A 21,830-nucleotide genomic window follows, 5' to 3' on the forward strand; every position below is an offset into this window, starting at 1 on the left:
ACAGGTTGAGGGGTTTACTTCATTTTCAAAAGTAGATTCCAATTCAGAAAAAATGTCAGAAGTATCAGCTGCATTGGTATCACCACACTCGTCATCATTGTAATTTTCATCTGTATCCGAGTCTACATCTGATGGAATTTCATCAAACATCAATATTTGCAGTAACTCTTCATTGGTTATTGTTTCATCCATTATTACCTGTCAGAAAATTAACAAATTTCATGAGATTCTGAAGTTAACTAAATTTGGATTGCATTTTCAAGGAACAAATATTTTTCATGAAGTAATAATGGCCTAATTTTGAAATAAATATTGATTTCATAAGTAAAAGTGTTTTTAGGTACCTAATGCCTAGTTTAGAAATGAAACCCGTAAAAATAATACTGCAAGGCAGAAGAAGGCATTGTTTTGAATGGTGACAATTTTGATGTTATGTATTTACGTGTGTGGCACAGTGATGCAATTTTTGACATCAATGAGAATATTCTAAACTGACAATTAAAAAAACTGTACTTGTTGATTTTACAATGTCAAATAACTAACATATTAATAGATATAATAGATATAACATGCTGTGTAAACGTTTTTCCCTTACCCTAATTATTACAATAATAATTAGGGATCTGTCCAAAGACTATATTCAACACGTGCAAAACCATATACAAAGTCCATGAAATAAACGTTACTGTAAATGTTACCCGTGGCACTAACTGTAGGTACCTTTATGAACTACGTACTAGAAGTGGTATAAGAATTAATCACTGAGCTTCCTACAATATGATGTTTTGTATGGTGATGTAAAATTGCATCACTGTGCAATAGAAATAGAAAAATAGGTGATGCAAGAAATGAATCACATTGCTGCAAAGAGTTAACATGTAAAGGGACTTATCACCCATGCTGTATATAAACACAAATATATATTTGTGTGTGTGTGTGTCTTTTCCGTTATTCCACCCACTTTTTTTATTGTAGAAATCAACTTTCGATCAGAAAAACAGGTACTTTTTCGTTTCTCCCCCCCCAAATTTAAGGATTTTTTCACCTGGAAGTAACTCAAAGTAACAGGAAATATTGATAATAATAATAACCAGCTTGGAGGGGATGAATAAGAGAAATGTACCAATGTAACATAATATACATTTATATTACAACTTGTTAATTCACATTTTTCTGGAATTGGGGGTTTCTATTTGACAGGAAAATTATTATTTTATAAATTGGCAGTGTTTCATGATGTTATATACAATATAGCTGATCTATTTTTTCCTGTTAAATAATGGTAATCAATTCTGTGTTGGTATAGCATAAAGTTCAAAGTATCATAATTAAACATCATTCAAATATAAAATTTTGTGTTTTATTTCAGAAATCAGTTTCATAAACATTAACATTGTATAAAAAGGCACATGGTGAGATAACAAAGAAAAATCAAGCTTCTTTTAAGTTTCCATGAGGTTTGTGTTGATAATGTTCATTACAACTGGCCTTCTACCACGATGAATAACAAAAAGATTGATTGTTGTCATTAAATGGTATCATTTGTGTGTGTGTGTGTGTGTGTGTGTGTGTGTGTGTGTGTGTGTGTGTGTGTGTGTGCGTGTGCGTGTGTGTGTGCGCGCGCGCGTTTTTTTTGTTTTTTTTTTATAGCGAAGGAAATTCCTTTACGAATCTCTGGCTTAGATGTTTTGCCTGGTATGTCGGACTCAAACATTAACTTAAAGGTGACTTGTTAATGCTAATACCGACTAAAACCTCCGCTATCCTCTGAGCTCTGATCCCCCACGGTATCCGCCGTTAGGCATTACTTCGCAGGGGGGAGGATTTAGCTACTGCTCTTCCTTCTGGTAGCTAAGATGTTATTACTTCTTTCTTCTAGATGTTGTGGTTCTTTGCTCTTTTTCTTTCGATGGAACGCAGGTCTGTAAGGATGTCTGTTGCAAACGTGCTTATTGCGTTCCATGCGGCTTTTGACGACAACATTGCTTCTATTAGTGTCTCAGGTTGGATACTTTGATGTAAGATGTTTTCGAGTTGATCACGCTGTGGATAAAATCGTGGGCACACAAAGAAAACATGCTCTGCATCTTCATTGATTCCTGGGCAGGACGGGCACTCTGGAGAATTATCGTGCTTGAAGCGGTGTAAGTATTCTCGAAAGCAGCCATGTCCTGATAACATCTGCGTTAGATAGTAGTTGACCTCACCGTGATTACGATTCAGCCAAAAGTCAATCCGTGGTATGAGACGGTGTGTCCACCTGCCTTTCACGGCAACATCCCACTGTAACTGCCAACGTGCGATGCTTTTCTGTCGCTCTTCTGTCTTGAGTTCTTCAGCACTCAGTAAGGTTGACGTCTTCCGATGGTAAAGGTTGCGTCGTTCTTCAGCTAGAACTCTAAGAGGCAGAGTTCCGGAAATGACACAAACTGCTTCCTCAGACACTGTGCGGAAAGCGCTTGCGACTCGTAATGCACTCATACGATATATCGGTCCCGCCTTTCTCCACAAATCTTGCGTCTCTAGTGCGTCAGCCCAAATAGATATTCCGTAAGTGAGCACCGATGTTACTACTGATGACAATAGTAGCCTTCTGCTCTGCTTTGGGCCTCCGACGTTCGGCATCAATCGTGCGAGACTAGCTCTCACTACTGACGCTTTCGTACAGACGTGTTCTACTTGCTGCTTGAAGTTGAGTCGGGCATCAAGCATCACTCCCAGATATCGTATATGAGGTTGTGATGTAATTTCTTGGTCACCGACTTTTAGCTTAATTGTTTCAACTTTTTTTCGGCTGGTAATAAGCACTGCTTCGGTCTTCTGCTTGGCCAGTTGAAGGTTAACTGTATCCATCCACTGGTTGATCTTCCAAAAGTAATGTCAAACAGCTGTTGAATCTCGTCGAGGTGCTTGGCAACGATCACTGCGGCAACATCATCCGCATACGCTACCAGTTTGACACATCTTGGAAACTTCAATCTCAGGAGCCCGTCATACATGATATTCCACAAAAGTGGACCGAGAACAGAGCCCTGTGGCACACCACCGGTTATATCATACTCTTTCGGACCATTCTTTGTATCGTACTTCAGCACTCTATCTGTAAAATAGCTAATCACTAGTCTGCGAAGATATACTGGCACGTTTTTCTCGTCGAGAGCTTGCATGATGCAGTCCCAATTAGCGGAATTGAAAGCATTTCTGATGTCTAAGGCAGCAACCAGGCAGTACTTCTTCGTTCCACCCTTCCATCTAGTTCCTGCGATCGCCTCCTTGGCCGTATTGACAACCAGGTTGATCGCGTCCAGGGTTGATCGTCCTTTCCGGAATCCATACTGGTTATCTGCCAGGAGTGGGTCAACCACTGCATCTATTCGCTGATGGATGATACGCTCAAATATCTTACCCGCCGTATCTAGCATGCAGAGTGGTCTGTAAGATGACGGTTCTTCTGGCGGTTTCTTCCCTTTAGGTAACAGTACTAACCGTTGCTGTTTCCACTTACGAGGAAAAGTCCCCTCCTTGAGGCATGCGTTGTACGCGTCTAGAAATAATGCTAGTGCTGCCTTTATGATGGTTTTCAAGGCTATATTCGGGATTCCGTCCAATCCCGGCGCTTTATTATTTCCTACACGATTACAGGCCTCCAGCAACTCTTCTTCAGTGACAGGTGGAATGTCGTCTAGTTCGCCTGGCGTTAACTGATAATCGAGACTGTGTTGCTGTGGAAACAGCGCAGTGACGATTTTCTGAAGGAGCTGAGGACACGTAGGTGACGGCATTTGTTGTTTCTTCAGGTGGGTCATGACCACTTTATAAGGCCTGCCCCACACGTCTTTGTCCACCTCGTATATGAGCTCTTTCCAGCATCTTCCTTTGCTCTCTTTTATGGCCTTATTGAGTTCACGACGAGCTTTTTTATACTCTGCAATCAGCACTGCAGAGTTGGGTCGTTGATAGCCACGCTGAGATAATCTTCTTTTCCTATGACACTCTTTACGAAGGTTGCTGATGTGATCGTTCCACCAGTGTACCGCAGGTCTTGAATTGATAACACGTTTGCGAGGCATACTGGCATCACAAGCTTGTGTTACTCGCATCATCAGGGCCTTAGTATGTTCTTCTGCACATCCAGTCTCTATCGGATCACTATCGAGGGCTGTTATCAATACTTCTGGGTCTAGGGATTTCACCTTCCAACCAACGATGTTAGATGGCTTGTTAGGCCCTCTGAGTTTCTGGTCGTTAGACGTTTCCCAGAGTATAGCATGATGGTCACTGGCAGTGTAGATGTCTAGTACCTTCCAGTTGGAGTTACCTTTAGCAATGCTGGCACTGACAAAAGTGAGGTCCACAATCGAGCTTGCGTCACCTTTGGTGTAGGTCGGCCTGTCACCACTGTTGAGCAAGACTACATCAAGTGTAGAAAAAGCTTCTAGTAGTTCTCTTCCTCGTGGATTAGTCTGCCTACTACCCCAGTCGACTGCCCAGGCGTTGAAGTCCCCGGCTATCGCCACTGGATGATGTTGCTTCGCGTCTTCGGTCAGGCGATCCAAGAAGTCAGTAAATTCAGCAATGGAGAGGCTAGGTGGTGCGTAGCAGCTGTAGAAGCGGATGCCATCTATTGATGCTGCTACGAAGCCGGCGCTGCCATTGTTGTCTACATTCTGGAAGGAGAGTTTACCACAGGACCAAATGACAGCTTTAGCGGTGATGTCTGTCTCCCATGGTTGCCCGGTGAGATGTTTATATGGCTCCGATAGAAACACAAGATCAACCTTCAATTCTCGCACTGTCTGCATGAGCAAATCATGCGCAGCTTCACAGTGATTAATGTTAAGCTGCAGTATCTTCATGTTCGTTTATTTGTCAGCTTCTGGAGTGCTTCCTGGAAGACCGGGCACCGACCAGCGCCAGACCGGTGAGCAGTATCCTGAGAACCAGGTTTTTCCGCACATAAAACACATTTCACCTTATTTGGGCATTGAGCAGCTTGATGACCTGTTTGCCCACATTTGATGCAAAGCCCAGATCGGTTGACCTCGCTTTTACATTGAACAGTAGTGTGTCCAAAGTGCCAGCACTTATAGCATCGTAGTGGAGTCTTCACTGTTCTGATACGGCAATTCACCCAGCCAATTCGTATCTTGCCTCTCTCTCCGAATATCTTCTGCACTGTTGCTGCTGGTAATCGTACCAAAGCAGTCTGTGTGCCTCTGTAGGCCGGACGAATTTTAATGACCTCTCCAGGTATTTCGTAGTCATCGCCAGCTGCCTCTTGTAAGGCCTTCTGGAGATCGTTCTTGGTTGTTTCGTCGTCAATGTCCCGGATTTCGAGCTGTTCCTCTGGACCTTTACAGATGACGTCGGCTTCTTCTTTCAGGATGCTCCTTATTGTCTTCATTAGAGCTTGTCCTTTGTCTGTGCTCTTCCTGGAGAGCGTAATGAGCATGTTTCCATCATTCGTCTTTTGGACCTTGTCAACTACGTCCCGGGCCTGCTCTTGTGGAACGTCATTTTTAATCCGACGCAGTATCTCAGCATATTTCGCCTTCTCAACAGGTCGGATAATCAAGGCGTCCGGCCTGGTGAATTTTCGCGGTTTTTTCCGCTTAGGCTCCGGCCGAGATTTGTGCGCCGGTTCTTTTGGTAACCGTTCTTTGGCTTGCTTCCTCTTTTCCTTTTTAGACAAGACTGCCTGCCAAGCATTTTCTCGTTTCTTTTCGGTGTTCTGGACTGTCGTTTTCTGCAGCGGGCTGGGTTTTAAGTCCTTCCTTTTCTTGACTTTATTATCAGTGTCTGGAGAAGTTCTTTCTTTTCTCTTCCCAGACGCAGTAAGACTCTTTCCGTTGTCTTCCGAAACTAATCCTCCATTAGCTTCGGCTCCGGTTATCTTTGTCAACTGGGTCACGTCACTGCTTTGGCATTTTTGCTCTGGCATGGCACGCGGAGATGTTTGGGTAGTTGAAACCATCATTTGCGGTGCTTTGCTGGCTAACTTATATGCCGTAGCAATGGACTTAACCAGTTTTCTGATTTCATGATGCACGTTCTTCTTGTCTTCAATGAAATCAACAAGCTTCTCGATTTTGCCACCGAGCCGCTCCATCGGCGACTGTTGGCCAGTGACGGTCGGTAGTGAATTGATTCTCCCTCTTGGAATAACGGCGGGGGCGATGGGTTTTTCACCCACTGGATGAGCGTCACCCGACTCTCCTTCCACTTCCATTGACACGGTTGTTGTACTCCCTGTAACATTTCCTGACAGCAAAGCCATGGGGTCTACTTTGCTGTGCAAACCAGCATCATCTAATTTTTGTCTGTTTTCGAAATTCTGCATACTTTAGTTTTAGTTTTACCAGCGCATCGTACGGAGAGGAGCGGGTTGTCATAACTAGGAACGGGTGTACCCTCGGAGATAATACTCCTACCCCAGTTCCCTGAGGCCCAGTCGACACTTAGCCAGTCCCGGAATTCACGGACGGACTGGACTCACTCGGTGCGGTGAAGATTCCGATCTCTAACACTCACTGCGTACTTCCTGATCAAGGCCCGAAGTGGCTGGCTCCAGATCTACTGCTATAACTTACACGTCGGCAGAGCAAGCTCATATCAGTCATAAACTTGCATCGACAACAGACATCGACACAGTCACGAACACTCCCAGTGTGTTATAACAGCGAACAATCTTCTTCTTAGCAGGTCAGATGTTATGACCAACCTATTGTTGGGGAGTTTTGTACACGGGAGCTATTTTATTTCACCCCAACCCTATGCCCCCAAAGGGGCAGGGAGGGCTTCTCCAATCCACACGTGGAGACGCGCCTGTTAGCAGTTTCTCCTCTGCTACAGGTGTGTGTGCGCGTGAGTATGCGCGCGCGCACATTCACACACACACACATCCTACAATAAACTGAGGTTAAGAAATTAATTAAAATTGCCAGATTTTATTTAAATAGTTTAGCACAAACATTAAATATACATTTTTTTCTTCTTTTTATTGTTAAATGAAATCTAATTTTAGAATAAATTGGTAAAATACATGTGTTTTCAAATGCAAAAACTATGTTGTGAAATTATTTTCTAGGAATAAACAACTTAATGTGTCATAATTTTTATTAGATGATGTCATACGGTTTGCATTTCATGTATTCTAAGTATGTTTGTAATTGTATTTTTATTTATTGTTAATCACTCTTTTGTTGAATTCTTTAAAATAAAAAAAAAATATGTTTGAAGCCCTCCTAGCTTTCTTGCTAACTTTGATTTCTTTTACAGTGGATATTTAATGTTAATTATTCATTAATCTCATTGTTTTATATTATTGCAAATTGTGTAACATTAAAACTTTTCTTTTTTTTTTTCAGAACGATTGACAATGCCTCACGAGATAGTATATCCTCAGGGATGTCGTCCTGTGACGGATGACTTGGGTCCAGACGAGCTCATTCGTAGACTTAAGGTGAAAATTATATTTCTGTTTTATGTTGGTTTTGTTGTGTATTATTTTACTAGTTACCCGGTACTGCCAAGGAAATTAATGGTTTTAGTAATATTTTTTTTCTATTAATACATTGGTAATGGTTAAAATATTAAAATGGTAATGATGTAAACTATTTGTTTCATTCTTATTTTTTTAATGAACATTAATTTTTTTACTTTTATGCAAATTTTGCAAACTATCTAAAAATTCCAACTATCAGAAACATTGAAACGTGTTAAAGTTTACTAAATTTTATCTTCTAAAATGATTTTTAATTAGCTAAATTGAAAATCTGATTCAGTTCCATTAGTTTAAGCATAACTGAATAACAAACTTATAAATTTCATATAGAGGTGATCCAAAATCCAGACTATGATTTCTTGGGTAGCGAGTGGCACTACAACTGTTTTTTTGTGGCTTCCTTTATCTCCACTCTAAAATCTAATGAAGGTCATCTTTAAATATATTTTTTGTGTTGTAACTTCAGTTAGCAAATGAAGACAAATTTTTATAACGCATTGTTTTCCATAGAACAAGTGGTTAATTTATTAATTTGTTGTAGATGAATTTGCTTTATATTATTTGTTCAGTCTTTCTTATGGATATGACATAAATTATTTAAAGCATCTGAAGTACAGGTGGAATTGGACAGATTTGCTTTCTCTGTCAGTGATGATGTTTTTACTTGTATGAATTAAAGGAAATATTATGACTGCAAAATTTTCAGATTTCAATATAAATATGCATTTTGACCATCCCTGAATCCATTTTGATTAGTATCAGTGTAACATGTGTACGTACGTTATGTATCTCGCATAACTCAACACGATTAGCCATAGAATGTTGAAATTTTGGATTTAGGACTATTGTAACATCTAGTTGTGCACCTCCCCTTTTGATTGCAATTGACAACCAAAAGTGTCCAAGAAAGCCCAAAATCCCAAAATTTGGATTTCTGACTTTTTGTTAACTGCAGTAATAAGCCATCATTGAGAGATTTTCAACGATATATCATAAGTGATACTTATTTTCATTGGTTCTAGAATTACAGCTAAATAAAATTTTAGTTAATGAAATACTTGGATCTTACAAGGGAAGGCACATTGGTTCGAATCAGACTTCATCTCCTTTTTTTAACTTTTTAAAAAAAAATTAAATATATTTATTTATTAATAATTATTAACCTCTAATTGTAAAAAAAAATCATAATAAATATTAATTTTATAATAACAAAAAAGAAATATCGGAAATTATTGATGAAATGAAATTGTATGTACTTTTCAAAATGTGTAAATGTAATTTAATATGCATTACATGTATGTATGTATATGTAATAGATTTGGTGAAATATCTGATTATTTAATATTAATTGAAAATTATAATGTAGAAATGTTTTTTACTGTTTATTTTTGGATTTTCTAGTTTAATTTCTGTTTAATTTTATTTAATTATTTTGGAATTTCTGATTTAATTTTATCTACATTAAAGTTAACTACAGAGTGACTGAAAAATAGACCCTCACAAGAACAACATATACACTGAGGCATACACGCCCTATTTTTCATAAATTGCAAAAAATACTTATCTTTTCTAATTCATTACTCTATTGTTGGACAATATTCTTCCTAAGCCGAAGTTGATTGTCATTTCATTTAATTTTTTTTTTTTTTTTTGGCAATCATTTAATCACTCTGGTTTGATATAATTCTTCTGATCTTAATTTGTGTACATGTTCTCTAATTTTCAAATTTTCTTTTATATATATTTATATATATCACCATCTTTTAATCTTTTTATTCTTTCCTTGGTCTTAACATTTTCCTTTTTTATATTTATCATCTTCTCTTAATCTCTTTATTCTTTCTTTGGTTTTAACATTTTCTTCCCCTTTACATTTGTCATCTCTTAATCTGTTTATTCTTTCTTTGGTTTTAACATTTTCTTCCTCTTTATATTTATCATCTTCTCTTAATGTTTTTATTCTTACATTGTTCTTAATATTCTCTTCCTCTTCATATTAACTTTTTTTTTCGTGCATGATTGTTTCTTTTTAATTTTTGATTCACCAAATAATCCAATAATAAAACTGAATATTTTACACCATAAGGTCGAAATTAACATTTGTAACCAGTATACAGGAGTTCATGAAATGGAATAGCTTAATTATTATAACTTTTATTTATACGACACTCCAGAAATCTGAGACTTTTGTTAATCAGCAACTCACGAAGATATGAATAATACTGATGTAATAATACGAGTAATAAAGGGACTTTTACTCTATCCTAATATTTTATGTAAGATCTTTGAATTAATAATTGTATAAATATTTGATGTTAATAAAAATTAAATAAAAATTTAATAATAGTTGGAGATTGGAATGCAAGCATTGGAAAAGGCAAGGAAGGAAATATAGTGGGTGAATACGGGCTGGGCAAAAGGAATGAAAGAGGGGACCGACTTATAGAGTTTTGCACGAAGTATAATTTAGTAATTGCCAACACCCAATTTAAAAATCATAATAGAAGAATATACACTTGGAAAAAGCCAGGCGATACTGGAAGGTATCAGATAGATTATATCATGGTTAAGCAAAGATTTAGAAATCAACTCGTTGACTGCAAAACTTACCCTGGAGCAGACATTGATAGCGACCATAATTTGGTGATAATGAAATGTAGATTGGGGTTTAAAAACCTGAAGAAAAGTTGTCAGATGAATCGGTGGAATTTAGAGAAGCTTGAGGAAGAGGAGGTAAAGAAGATTTTTGAGGAGGACATCGCAAGAGGTCTGAGTAAAAAAGATATGGTAGAAAATGTAGAAGAAGAATGGGAGAATGTTAAAAAGGAAATTCTTAAATCAGCAGAAGCAAACTTAGGCGGAATAAAGAGAACTGGTAGAAAACCTTGGGTTTCAGACGATATATTGCAGCTGATGGATGAACGTAGAAAATATAAGAATGCTAATGATGAAGAAAGTAAAAGGAACTATCGGCAATTAAGAAATGCTATAAATAGGAAATGCAAACTGGCGAAAGAAGAGTGGATTAAAGAAAAGTGTTCAGAAGTGGAAAGAGAAATGAACATTGGTAAAATTGACGGAGCATACAGGAAAGTTAAGGAAAGTTTTGGGGTACATAAATTAAAATCTAATAATGTGTTAAACAAAGATGGTACACCAATATATAATACGAAAGGTAAAGTCGATAGATGGGTGGAATATATTGAAGAGTTATACGGAGGAAATGAATTAGAAAATGGTGTTATAGAGGAAGAAGAGGAAGTTGAGGAGGATGAAATGGGAGAAACAATACTGAGATCTGAATTTAAGAGAGCATTAAAAGATTTAAATGGCAGAAAGGCTCCTGGAATAGACGGAATACCTGTAGAATTACTGCGCAGTGCAGGTGAGGAAGCGATTGATAGATTATACAAACTGGTGTGTAATATTTATGAAAAAGGGGAATTTCCGTCAGACTTCAAAAAAAGTGTTATAGTTATGATACCAAAGAAAGCAGGGGCAGATAAATGTGAAGAATACAGAACAATTAGTTTAACTAGTCATGCATCAAAAATCTTAACTAGAATTTTATACAGAAGAATTGAGAGGAGAGTGGAAGAAGTGTTAGGAGAAGACCAATTTGGTTTCAGGAAAAGTATAGGGACAAGGGAAGCAATTTTAGGCCTCAGATTAATAGTAGAAGGAAGATTAAAGAAAAACAAACCAACATACTTGGCGTTTATAGACCTAGAAAAGGCTTTCGATAACGTAGATTGGAATAAAATGTTCAGCATTTTAAAAAAATTAGGGTTCAAATACAGAGATAGAAGAACAATTGCTAACATGTACAGGAACCAAACAGCAACAATAACAATTGAAGAACATAAGAAAGAAGCCCTAATAAGAAAGGGAGTCCGACAAGGATGTTCCCTATCTCCGTTACTTTTTAATCTTTACATGGAACTAGCAGTTAATGATGTTAAAGAACAATTTAGATTCGGAGTAACAGTACAAGGTGAAAAGATAAAGATGCTACGATTTGCTGATGATATAGTAATTCTAGCCGAGAGTAAAAAGGATTTAGAAGAAACAATGAACGGCATAGATGAAGTCCTACGCAAGAACTATCGCATGAAAATAAACAAGAACAAAACAAAAGTAATGAAATGTAGTAGAAATAACAATGATGGACCACTGAATGTGAAAATAGGAGGAGAAAAGATTATGGAGGTAGAAGAAGTTTGTTATTTGGGAAGTAAAATTACTAAAGATGGACGAAGCAGGAGCGATATAAAATGCCGAATAGCACAAGCTAAACGAGCCTTCAGTAAGAAATATAATTTGTTTACATCAAAAATTAATTTAAATCTCAGGAAAAGATTTTTGAAAGTGTATGTTTGGAGTGTCGCTTTATATGGAAGTGAAACTTGGACAATCGGAGTATCTGAGAAGAAAAGATTAGAAGCTTTTGAAATGTGGTGCTATAGGAGAATGTTAAAAATCAGATGGGTGGATAAAGTGACAAATGAAGAGGTATTGCGGCAAATAGATGAAGAAAGAAGCATTTGGAAGAATATAGTTAAAAGAAGAGACAGACTTATAGGCCACATACTAAGGCATCCTGGAATAGTCGCTTTAATATTGGAAGGACAGGTAGAAGGGAAAAATTGTGTAGGCAGGCCACGTTTGGAGTATGTAAAACAAATTGTTGGGGATGTAGGATGTAGAGGGTATACTGAAATGAAACGACTAGCACTAGATAGGGAATCTTGGAGAGCTGCATCAAACCAGTCAAATGACTGAAGACAATAAAAAAAAAAAAATAAAAATTAATATTTCAGCATTTGTGTAACTGTCCAATTTATTAAAGAATTGGAGGATGGTATTTCACTTTCAAATGAAATAAGTTTAAATGAAGTGCAACAAAAAATGTGAATATGTAATTTAATAGGTGTATAAGGAAGTCATGTAGTATCCACATCAGTTTTTTTTATACAGGCAGTTGTGGTTTGGCCATCCTGTGTTCAGGTATAAAGCTGAATATTACTTGTGCATTTCAGAGGGATTGGTGTGCTGATATTTTATAGTTTATTTATCTCTGTAAAGGTGACAGGTAACCGCTTCATCTTTTACCATTCTCAGTAAGTGCCAGGTTTGCTAAGAACAGTTAAAAAATGAAGTGGTTTCTCAGGTAGGTTGCTCATTACTCTGAGGGAATGGGTATACCATTTTTGTAAGTAGTTTTCTCTCGAGCCAGTTATCTACTCTCTGTACAGTTACACATAATATCCTTTTCAATATTGAGTATGTAGAACTATGTATAGTTTGAGAATTGCTTTAATTTTTCAAAAATATTAAATAAGAATTTCTCAGAGTCAGGTTTGTGTTAATCTCGATATCAACCAACTCTTTATAATATTAAGTAAGCTACTAATTTGTCTTGTGATTATTTCACAGAATTTGAAGACTCTATTATAATAAAATATGTACTTATAAAAGATTTTCATTGTTTTAATTATTGCCCAATGTTAGCCGTCTCCATTATTTATATATGCATATGGGCATAGACTGTAATATTCTTTAGTTAAGTTATAGTCCAGATGTTTTTGATGAGGTGAAATATTTTTACATCTTTTCCCGTTTCTGGCAAAGTATTTGAAATGAATATATCTTTTTTTTTAATAGATCAAATTTGGCTAACATTTTTTATTAAATAGCTTCATTTTTTGTTCATTTTATTGTTATAATTTGGGAGACAATACCAACTTAACATTTCTATTGGGACTTTTTAAAATATATTTGTTGTTTATAGGTTTAGCATGTCAAAATCGTGCATTGGTTAACTGCAACTGAATATTATTCAATTATTATTTTTAAAGGTTATGATCTGTAACATTTTGTGTTTTATTACATAAATATAATCTGTATATATTTTTTTTAAATTTTAATTATTTCAATTTATATTGTGCTATTTGCATAAATAAAAATACATTAACTAATTGCATACACATCTGTGATTTTGTGATCAATACATTTTCATTAGTGTAAATTCTCATTTTATGCAGTAAATGACAACTGCTATTTATAATAGTGTATAACTGTACTCAGTGTTTCAATAGCATTTTTTTCTTCTAAAAAAAATTTATTCCTTTTACTTACATTTGATTGTTATTTTAATTTTAATTATCGGTTTTAAGATGAGAAATTGAATAATTTTTTTGTTTATTTTTAAATAAATAATTCAATATGTTCAGGGTTTTCAGCTTAATAGATCATTTTTTATATTTTACTTAGATCATTTTATATACAGGGTTTACAACATAATTAATCTCTCAGCAGTTTATACTAAATGCATATTTTTACATATGCATTTAGATTGCATTTTACATATGCATATTACATTGTATTGATTACATCAATACAATGTATTTAGGGTGCATGTATGTTTGTTCCACCATAGCAGTTCAATGGCTGAACCAATTTAGATATATGACCCCATTTGAAATCCTTACATTACTAGGAGTGTAATAGGCTATATATATATATGTGTGTGTGTAAATTTCCAGTACTATATATATAGTACTGGAAATTTAAAGAAACTTTAATTTGATTTGAATTAATGAACTGTGAACTACTGTCAGCCTCAATCACTGTGTTAGCTGGGTTTGAACTGAATGATTCAAATCAATTGAATGGATAATATTACAAAAAAATTCGATAGATTCAGCCCATACTGCAGTGAGAAGAATGCTGAAATATTATCCATAACAAATGCAGGTTTTCCATGGGCTAACGAATGGTGGTTAACTATTGCTAAAAGGGGTTCACTACTGTCAATAGTTCAAGAATTTTGTTAGAGGCAACATTGGCATTTTAGATCAGGTGTTTTACACAGATGAAGCGTGGTTTTACGTTGGTGGGCATGTTAATATTCAGAACTGCTGTACCTGGGGTACTTAAAATCCATACATTTTCTTTGAATCTCCCCTAAATTACCCACAAAAATAGGCGTATGGTGCGTTATTTCAATGTGGCAAATAGTAAGTAGGACCCTTGTTTTTTTATAAAAATAGGTGAGACTCTACCAAGAAATTATCCAACAGTTCAGCCTTAACTGCAAGTGGATGTACATGACTGATGGTTGCAACCGGACAGTGTCACTTGCCATACAGCTCACTTTTCTATGGAAATGCTACAGGATTTCTTTGGTAGAAGAATTGCTTGTAAAGGATTGTGGCCACCAAGATCCCCTGATATGACTGGTCCAGACTTCTTTCTGTGGGGTTACTTAAAAGAAATTGTTTATTGAAGCAATCTGTACACCCTGCAGGGACTGAATACCAACATTACCAATGTCATCCAGGAAATAGGGTATAACTGCCAAGAACATGTTGACAAGTGCATAGAAGTAGATGGATATCATTTTCAATTTCTGTCAATTATTAAGCAAGTATTTGTAGTAAACTATTTTTTTTAGACTAAACTAAGTGATGTGGCCTCTTTTAAGTTGAACACCCTGTATATATATTCACATCAGCATTTGCTGATGTCTTTGGTGAAGTAGTATCACCTCAGCCTTTCATCCATGAGATCGTGAGTTCAAATTCTGTAGGCATGTCATTTATCATATGCTACAGTAATTCAATTTCATACTTCCATGCACAAACTTCAAGCTGTTGTGTAAATTAATTACTTAAAAAACGGGTACCATATAAATCTGCTTAAATGCTCTTACTTATCCCTATGTTGTGACATAGGGGTGGATAATGTGTGCATTATCCACAGAGAAATAAACTGGTGATTCTTATGCTATAGAAACTTACATGTATTTTAAAAAAGATTAGAAGAAATAATATAATACAACAAATTACTGTACTTTCTTTCTCTTGTGACTGTGTGTTATTTATGTACATATGTACATAATTTATTAAGTTTATATATATATGTATTTGTCATTCTGTTTATTTTCCGAATACAAACACATAAATATAGCAAATAAATGAGTATTGGACTAAATGAGATTAATCATTCATAGTATTTATTGTTAGTGGTTGATCGGTATATTTTATGTATCAACTTATAATTTATTGTATGATGTGTTTGTTTTAATATTTGTAATATAAAAAGAAAACTAATGTAGTGCTGGTTTTTAATATTTTAATTAATTGTAATGATGTTAAAATGTTTATAAAGGGTCCGCCACGGGAAACGGACCTTTTACAAATTAACGACACTCCACTATTTTAAGGTTAAAAAATAATTTATTGGCAGAAATAAGTTTCTGAGAATATGCAGTTTGACTTACCTATGTACGAAAAATAATATCGTTAAGATGGTGTCCATTTTCACACTGACAAATGTGGAGACGCTCTCTCCAATAGCCTCCAAATATCTCCAATAGCCTCCAAAAGTTAGCCTCCACCCTCTCCAATAGTTGACAATCGATCTGAGCAATGTTCTGCTCTATCGCTTGTTGCAGTTTGGCCAATGTACGAGGTTTGGTTTCATACACCAAAGACTTTAAATACCCCCACAAGAAAATGTCACACATCGAAAGGTCTGGTGAGCGAGGGGGCCAATACAGATCACCAAATCTGGAGATAACGCGATTAGGGAACATTTGTCTTTACTTTTTCCTGTTTAGCCTCCGGTAACTACCGTTTAGATAATTCTTCAGAGGATGAATGAGGATATGTATGAGTGCAAATGAAGTGTAGTCTTGTACATTCTCAGTTCGACCATTCCTGAGATGTGTGGTTAATTTAGTTTACATATTATGTGGCTAGAGGCCTTCTCGGATTGTTTTGCTTAGTTTACTTTCTTTATATGAGGTTTTTTCTTACCTCCTTGATTAAGTGCAGTATTTGAAGTAATTTTTTATTTAATTTGGTAAAGTAGATTTAAATATTAATAAAATGGATTCAAATCATTTAATTAATTAATTTTTTGCTATAATTATTTCTCATACATTATCTGTTGTAATGGCAGTATAAAAAATGATGAATTATAAAACTTATTAATAACATATTATTTATAGTAATAATAATAATAAAAAAAAAAAACTGAAATGAACTAATTACCTGTGCTCTTGTAACACCATTTTAATCTAATAAGTAATGTAATTGCTTATTGACCACAATGAATTATTCTGACGTATAGTTTTTGTTTAATTTAATATTTTAAATTGATATTATGTATAAATAGAATTTACAACACCTTTTGTGATTTTTTCATATGGATAAATCATTAAAGACTTTTATAAATTATTTCTTTTATATATATTTTTGAGTACTAAGCTTATTTCATTTTTGTAGTTACTTACTGTTATTTTAACGAACAATAATATTTTTAACTTCTTAATCCAAATTGGTCTACTATTCAATTTTATTCAGTTAATAAATTATTTTTGTTATTACTATTACTGTTAAATCATTAATGTTGCAGTACTAATCCAATATTGCAAATTTTCTAATGCTATTTTTTCTCTTTAATTTTAAGGTAATTGCTGGATATATATATATATATGGATATATATATATATATATATATATATATATCATTTCACTGAAATGGATAACATGTATACTATATATACACATACATGTTATCCATTATCATTATTCATTCTTACTAATGATGATGCAAATTCTACTTTTCTAAATCTACATGCATGTCTGTTCCCCTACTAACAATTCTATTTCTAAAATAAACAGATTTTACTTAATAAAATAGTATTACTATTTATTTAATCATTATTCTGTTATAATGGCTAGTATGTGATAATTTTTCTAGTTTTATTTATTTCAAGTAACTACTATGTAGCCACCTTAATGTATATAGTAAATTAATTGGAGTTAATGGTAAGGTATTTCCAAAAAAAAAATTGAACATGGTGATGATTTGCTTAATAAGAATTCTTGATTAAATAATAAGTAATTTGATGAATTTTTACTTTTTTACTGATTACAGTTTTACTTGTGTGTGTGTGTGTGTGTGTGCGCGCAAGCAAGGAACCAGATGACATGAGTCACAAGTCACAGCTGGAAATTATGAAACCATTCTCTAGAATAACAAATATCCTATGCTAATAGGCTTCCTAGGGAAAGTTTGTAGTAAAGTGGTTTCACTCCACTATTGTGTTCTTCTTTACTGATGTTGTATCACTGGTGTTGCCTTCTTTACTGAGCCAAATATGTAGAAGCATATTATCATGCTAAACCACTGAAATGTAGATGGTGTTCAGTCCTACAATTTACACCCTTAATTCTGTTCACGGTTGACATTGGCTGTTTAATAAATGCCATTACTCTCAGAGAGCGCTACTCTGACCGATGCCTCTTCTACTTCAGGTCCTTTACATAAATCGCAGTCACCAAATAAACTGGGATGGTTGGTGTAAAGCAAATATTGTCCCTTTCCATTATGAAACAATATGTTAGATAATATTCTTTTACTCATCGGGAGAAACTTTTATAATACACCAGTGGGATTGAGTATTTTTCTGTGATAGTAAGTTATGACAAAATTCTAGAAATTTATATATAATTTATTTTTCTATAGAGAATTGTACTATGATTATACTATACACACTATGAGACACCTCTATGCTATGATGAATGTATGATATTGATCTATGCTAATGATAATTCTACAGTAATGATACAGTAAAACTCTGATAATGCTGTGATAAACATTAAATATTCTTGTTTATTGGTTTTAAAGAAACAAGGATTAGATTTTTTAAATTAAAAATAGTTTTTTTAAGCTGTCTATAACTGTGATTATTGAATTCAGAATAATCAAACATAGAACTGGGTGACCATTCATGAAGTTATACAATTTTCACTCTATTATCCCAGTAGTAAATTATGTGTATAGGAAGAAAGCAGCAGTTCAGTTCTACAGAGAAGTACAATTAGATACAGTAGTTCAATTTTTGAATGACTATATTCATTGAGTGAATTAATAAAAAAAAATTATATTGAACCGATTATAAGAAATATATGTGCAGTATGATGTAAAAGTAGCCAATTGAACTGTTAAATCAGAAAATGTTTTAGTATTGAAATATTTATTCGTGTATTTAAATGAAGTCGCTGATATTTATTGTAATCTCTTCTGTAGTCATTGAATCTAATACATTTTTTATAAGAAATGATGAACTCTCTCTGACGTACTTCATTCCAGTTTTATTTAGTACTAATAGCAACTGTGTTATATAAAAAAGATTCTAATGTTCAAATATGATAGTTGTTTTTCTTTTTCAGTGTATCTTCTTTTTCTGTTTCAAGTTATGACATATTTTCTTACTTTGTTCATAATGGTACTTTTGTAAAAATGTATCATATATATATATATATATATATATACATATATATATAATACCTAATATAATATATATATAATGTTTAAAGTGTATTTCATTAGATGTTGTATAAATTCGGAGTTCTGTTTCTACCTATGCTGACTTCTTGTGTTGTGCCATGTAACTTTTAAATAATTTCTTTTAACTAGAATTTCTGTTCATGAGCATGGTTTTTTCTGCTTGCTAAACCACCTATTCTTCATCAATTTTTGTGAATCTTTGACTCGCGACTGAAAGAGGATGGCAGCAGGTTGATGTTATTTATACAGATTTTTCAAAGGCATTTGATAAAGTTGATCACCAAGTTTTATTAAATAAACTGTTCTTGTTTGGTTTTTTGTGATTGATACCCTTTTACTGTTCATACTTGATAAATCGTACACAGTTTGTCTCTTTTAAAGGTTTCAGATCACCTAGTTTTTGGTACTATCAGGCATTTCCCAAGGTCCCAACCTCAGGCCTCTTATTTGTTTTGTGTATAAGTGACATTGTGAGTCGCATTATGAATTCATATATATTGCTGTTTGCAGATAATCTGAACATTTATTAACTTGTAATTTAGGTCGACTTTCTTCTTTATATCTATTGAGAATAAATATTAAATATTTCAAGTATATCGTATTCAAGGAAAAGTATTATTCAGTACAATTATGTTACATGTAACACATTTCTTGCACGAATGAACGCACTCTCAGATTTAGGGGTTTATTTGACTCTTGAAGCTCTAATTTAACCTTCATATAAAAAAATTGTTTTCTATGTGCTAGATTCTCAGTTTTTTCATTAAAAGTTGAAAACAGTTTAGAAATTTATTTGCAATAAAATTATTTTATTCGGTTTCTAAGTTAGATTATGCATCGGTTATCCAATATACATACTATTCATTTTATAATTAATTACATTGAAAAGACAGAGAAATGATTTTGTGGTATGTGCTTTATAAATTATATTATTTTTATACATTTCAAATACCACATGAGAATTTACTTATTTTGTTTGATAACAACTATCTTCAACAAAGACAAAGTGAGCAAAGACAAAGAGCAAGCCTGCTGCCTTGCTTTACAGGGCACATTTTACTCAGGGAGAAGTCTGCTACTGGTTTTTCTGTGTTGTCGGGTTGTGTCTTTTTTAGAATTGCTCCAATACCTTCCAAAGATGCATCTGTATAAATTTTGATTGGCAAGTTTGGGTCAGAGATTTTTAGAATTGGTTTTTAGCACAATAGGCTTTTTATCATATCAAATGTCCGTTTACATTTTGCATACCAAACAAGTTCTTAATTTTTTCTTAGTACATTATGCAATGGATCCAGGATCATAGCACTCTTCGGTATGTATTCATGGTAGATGATTTTTCCTAAAAATTGTCTGATATTTTTCTGAGTCTTCAGAGTAGGGAATTCCTTCATTGAAACTAGATTGTTTTGTAACGGCCTCACTGACTTATCTTGTAATATGTGACCCGTATATTTCACTGAATCCGATGCAAATGTGAATTTTGTAAATTTCAGTCTGAAAACCTTTTTTTTATTGCTTCAAACAATTGTGTTTGGTCAACTTGTTCAGTGAAGGTTTTAGAAAAAACAAGGATGGCATCTACATAGTTAACAGAAAAATCATTTAATTTGTACCTCCTTAATATGTTGATTAGTATTATTTGAAAAATTGCTGGTCTAGTTTTAAGTCCAAAAGGTAAACAAATCCATTGGAAGTGTTCTTCTTGTGTTACAAAAGATGTCCTCTGTCTGTCCTAAATCCACAAATTGACAAAAAGCAGAGTTTATGTCTAGTCATGAGAAAAATTTGCAATTTATTGTCTTTATCCCTAAGTCCTCAATTAGTGGAAACAGTTGAGTTTGGTACAATTTTATTTAGCCCCTAAAATCCACATATAATCTGGTCTTTCTGTCATCCTCCTTTTTGAATGCCAGTCACTGGTGTGGCAAATGGGCTGAAGGACTCTTCTATCGTTCTTTTTTTTTAATAATTTTGATATTTATTTCTCTATTTCCTTTTTATCTTGTATAGTACACCTGTAAGGCCGTTTAGCGCAATACTTTTTGACTATTAAGTCAGTTTGAGTTTTATATTTATTCACATACCCAATATCGTATTTACCATTTGCAGAAATTGATCTGTATCTGTCAATTAATTTACCTATCGCTGATTTTTGATAGTGGTCAAATGAATTACGTTTACTTCCAAGTTTTTCTCTCCTACATGTTCATTAAAATTTACTGTTCATACTTCTGTATTAATACTTCCTCCATTTGTCAAATTAGAAATTGCCTTTTGATGTGTAGAAACCTCCTCTACTATATTTCTATATTTCCATTTAATTTTTGACTCTTCTGAGTTATATTTAGATTCTCATTTTGGCTAATTCTAAACTTTTTTATCATGTCGAAATCCAATCAGGAAGTCATACTTGAAATTACTTTCATCTATTATGTATACATCAGCATTTGTTTCAATTTCAAACATTTTTATCCTTAGGTTTGCTAAAACATTTGTCTTTTTAACAACATTAATCGTTACTAGGTTTACTTTATTTTAAGTGTTTCTACTTCCTTTTAGATTTAATAATCTAAAGTTTATTAAAGAAACATTTGATCTGAATCGTATACTTCAACTATGTCCAATTCATTTTTCACAAGCAGCTTGATGTAGATTAATGGTGAAGTTACTCATTTTTTTGTTCATTCTCATTTAACTCGGATTCTATCACCGATTGTTGACATGTTTTATAAAATTTTTCTTAACCTTATCATCCTCTTTTGTTCTAAACCAGCAAGTCGATTCAGGATGCTAGCGAGTACCTTTATTCAACCCTTCACAAATCTTACCTGAGTTTTTCTTTTCATTTCTCCTACCAGTCCTCAGTTTTACATTCTCTTTCTTATATATTAATTACTATTATTTACAGTGTGTTCATATCTGTCAACTTCATTAAATAAATCCACCATATCTCTTTCTCTAT

General features: G+C 34.1%; 1 protein-coding gene across 1 annotated transcript in view; it reads left to right on the plus strand.

The window, feature by feature from the left end:
- The window catches only part of pds5 (cohesin associated factor B pds5), a 184,463-nt gene that overhangs the window by 33,093 nt on the left and 129,540 nt on the right, over positions 1-21,830 (plus strand). Inside the window, exon 2 of the mRNA XM_075353663.1 lies at positions 7,368-7,462. Within this exon, the coding sequence (XP_075209778.1) occupies positions 7,379-7,462 (84 nt within the window). The 5' untranslated portion in view covers positions 7,368-7,378. The remainder of the gene's footprint in view (positions 1-7,367; positions 7,463-21,830) is intronic.

This window comes from Lycorma delicatula, chromosome 1 (assembly GCF_047948215.1).
Source record: "Lycorma delicatula isolate Av1 chromosome 1, ASM4794821v1, whole genome shotgun sequence".
Lineage (NCBI taxonomy): Eukaryota > Metazoa > Arthropoda > Insecta > Hemiptera > Fulgoridae > Lycorma > Lycorma delicatula.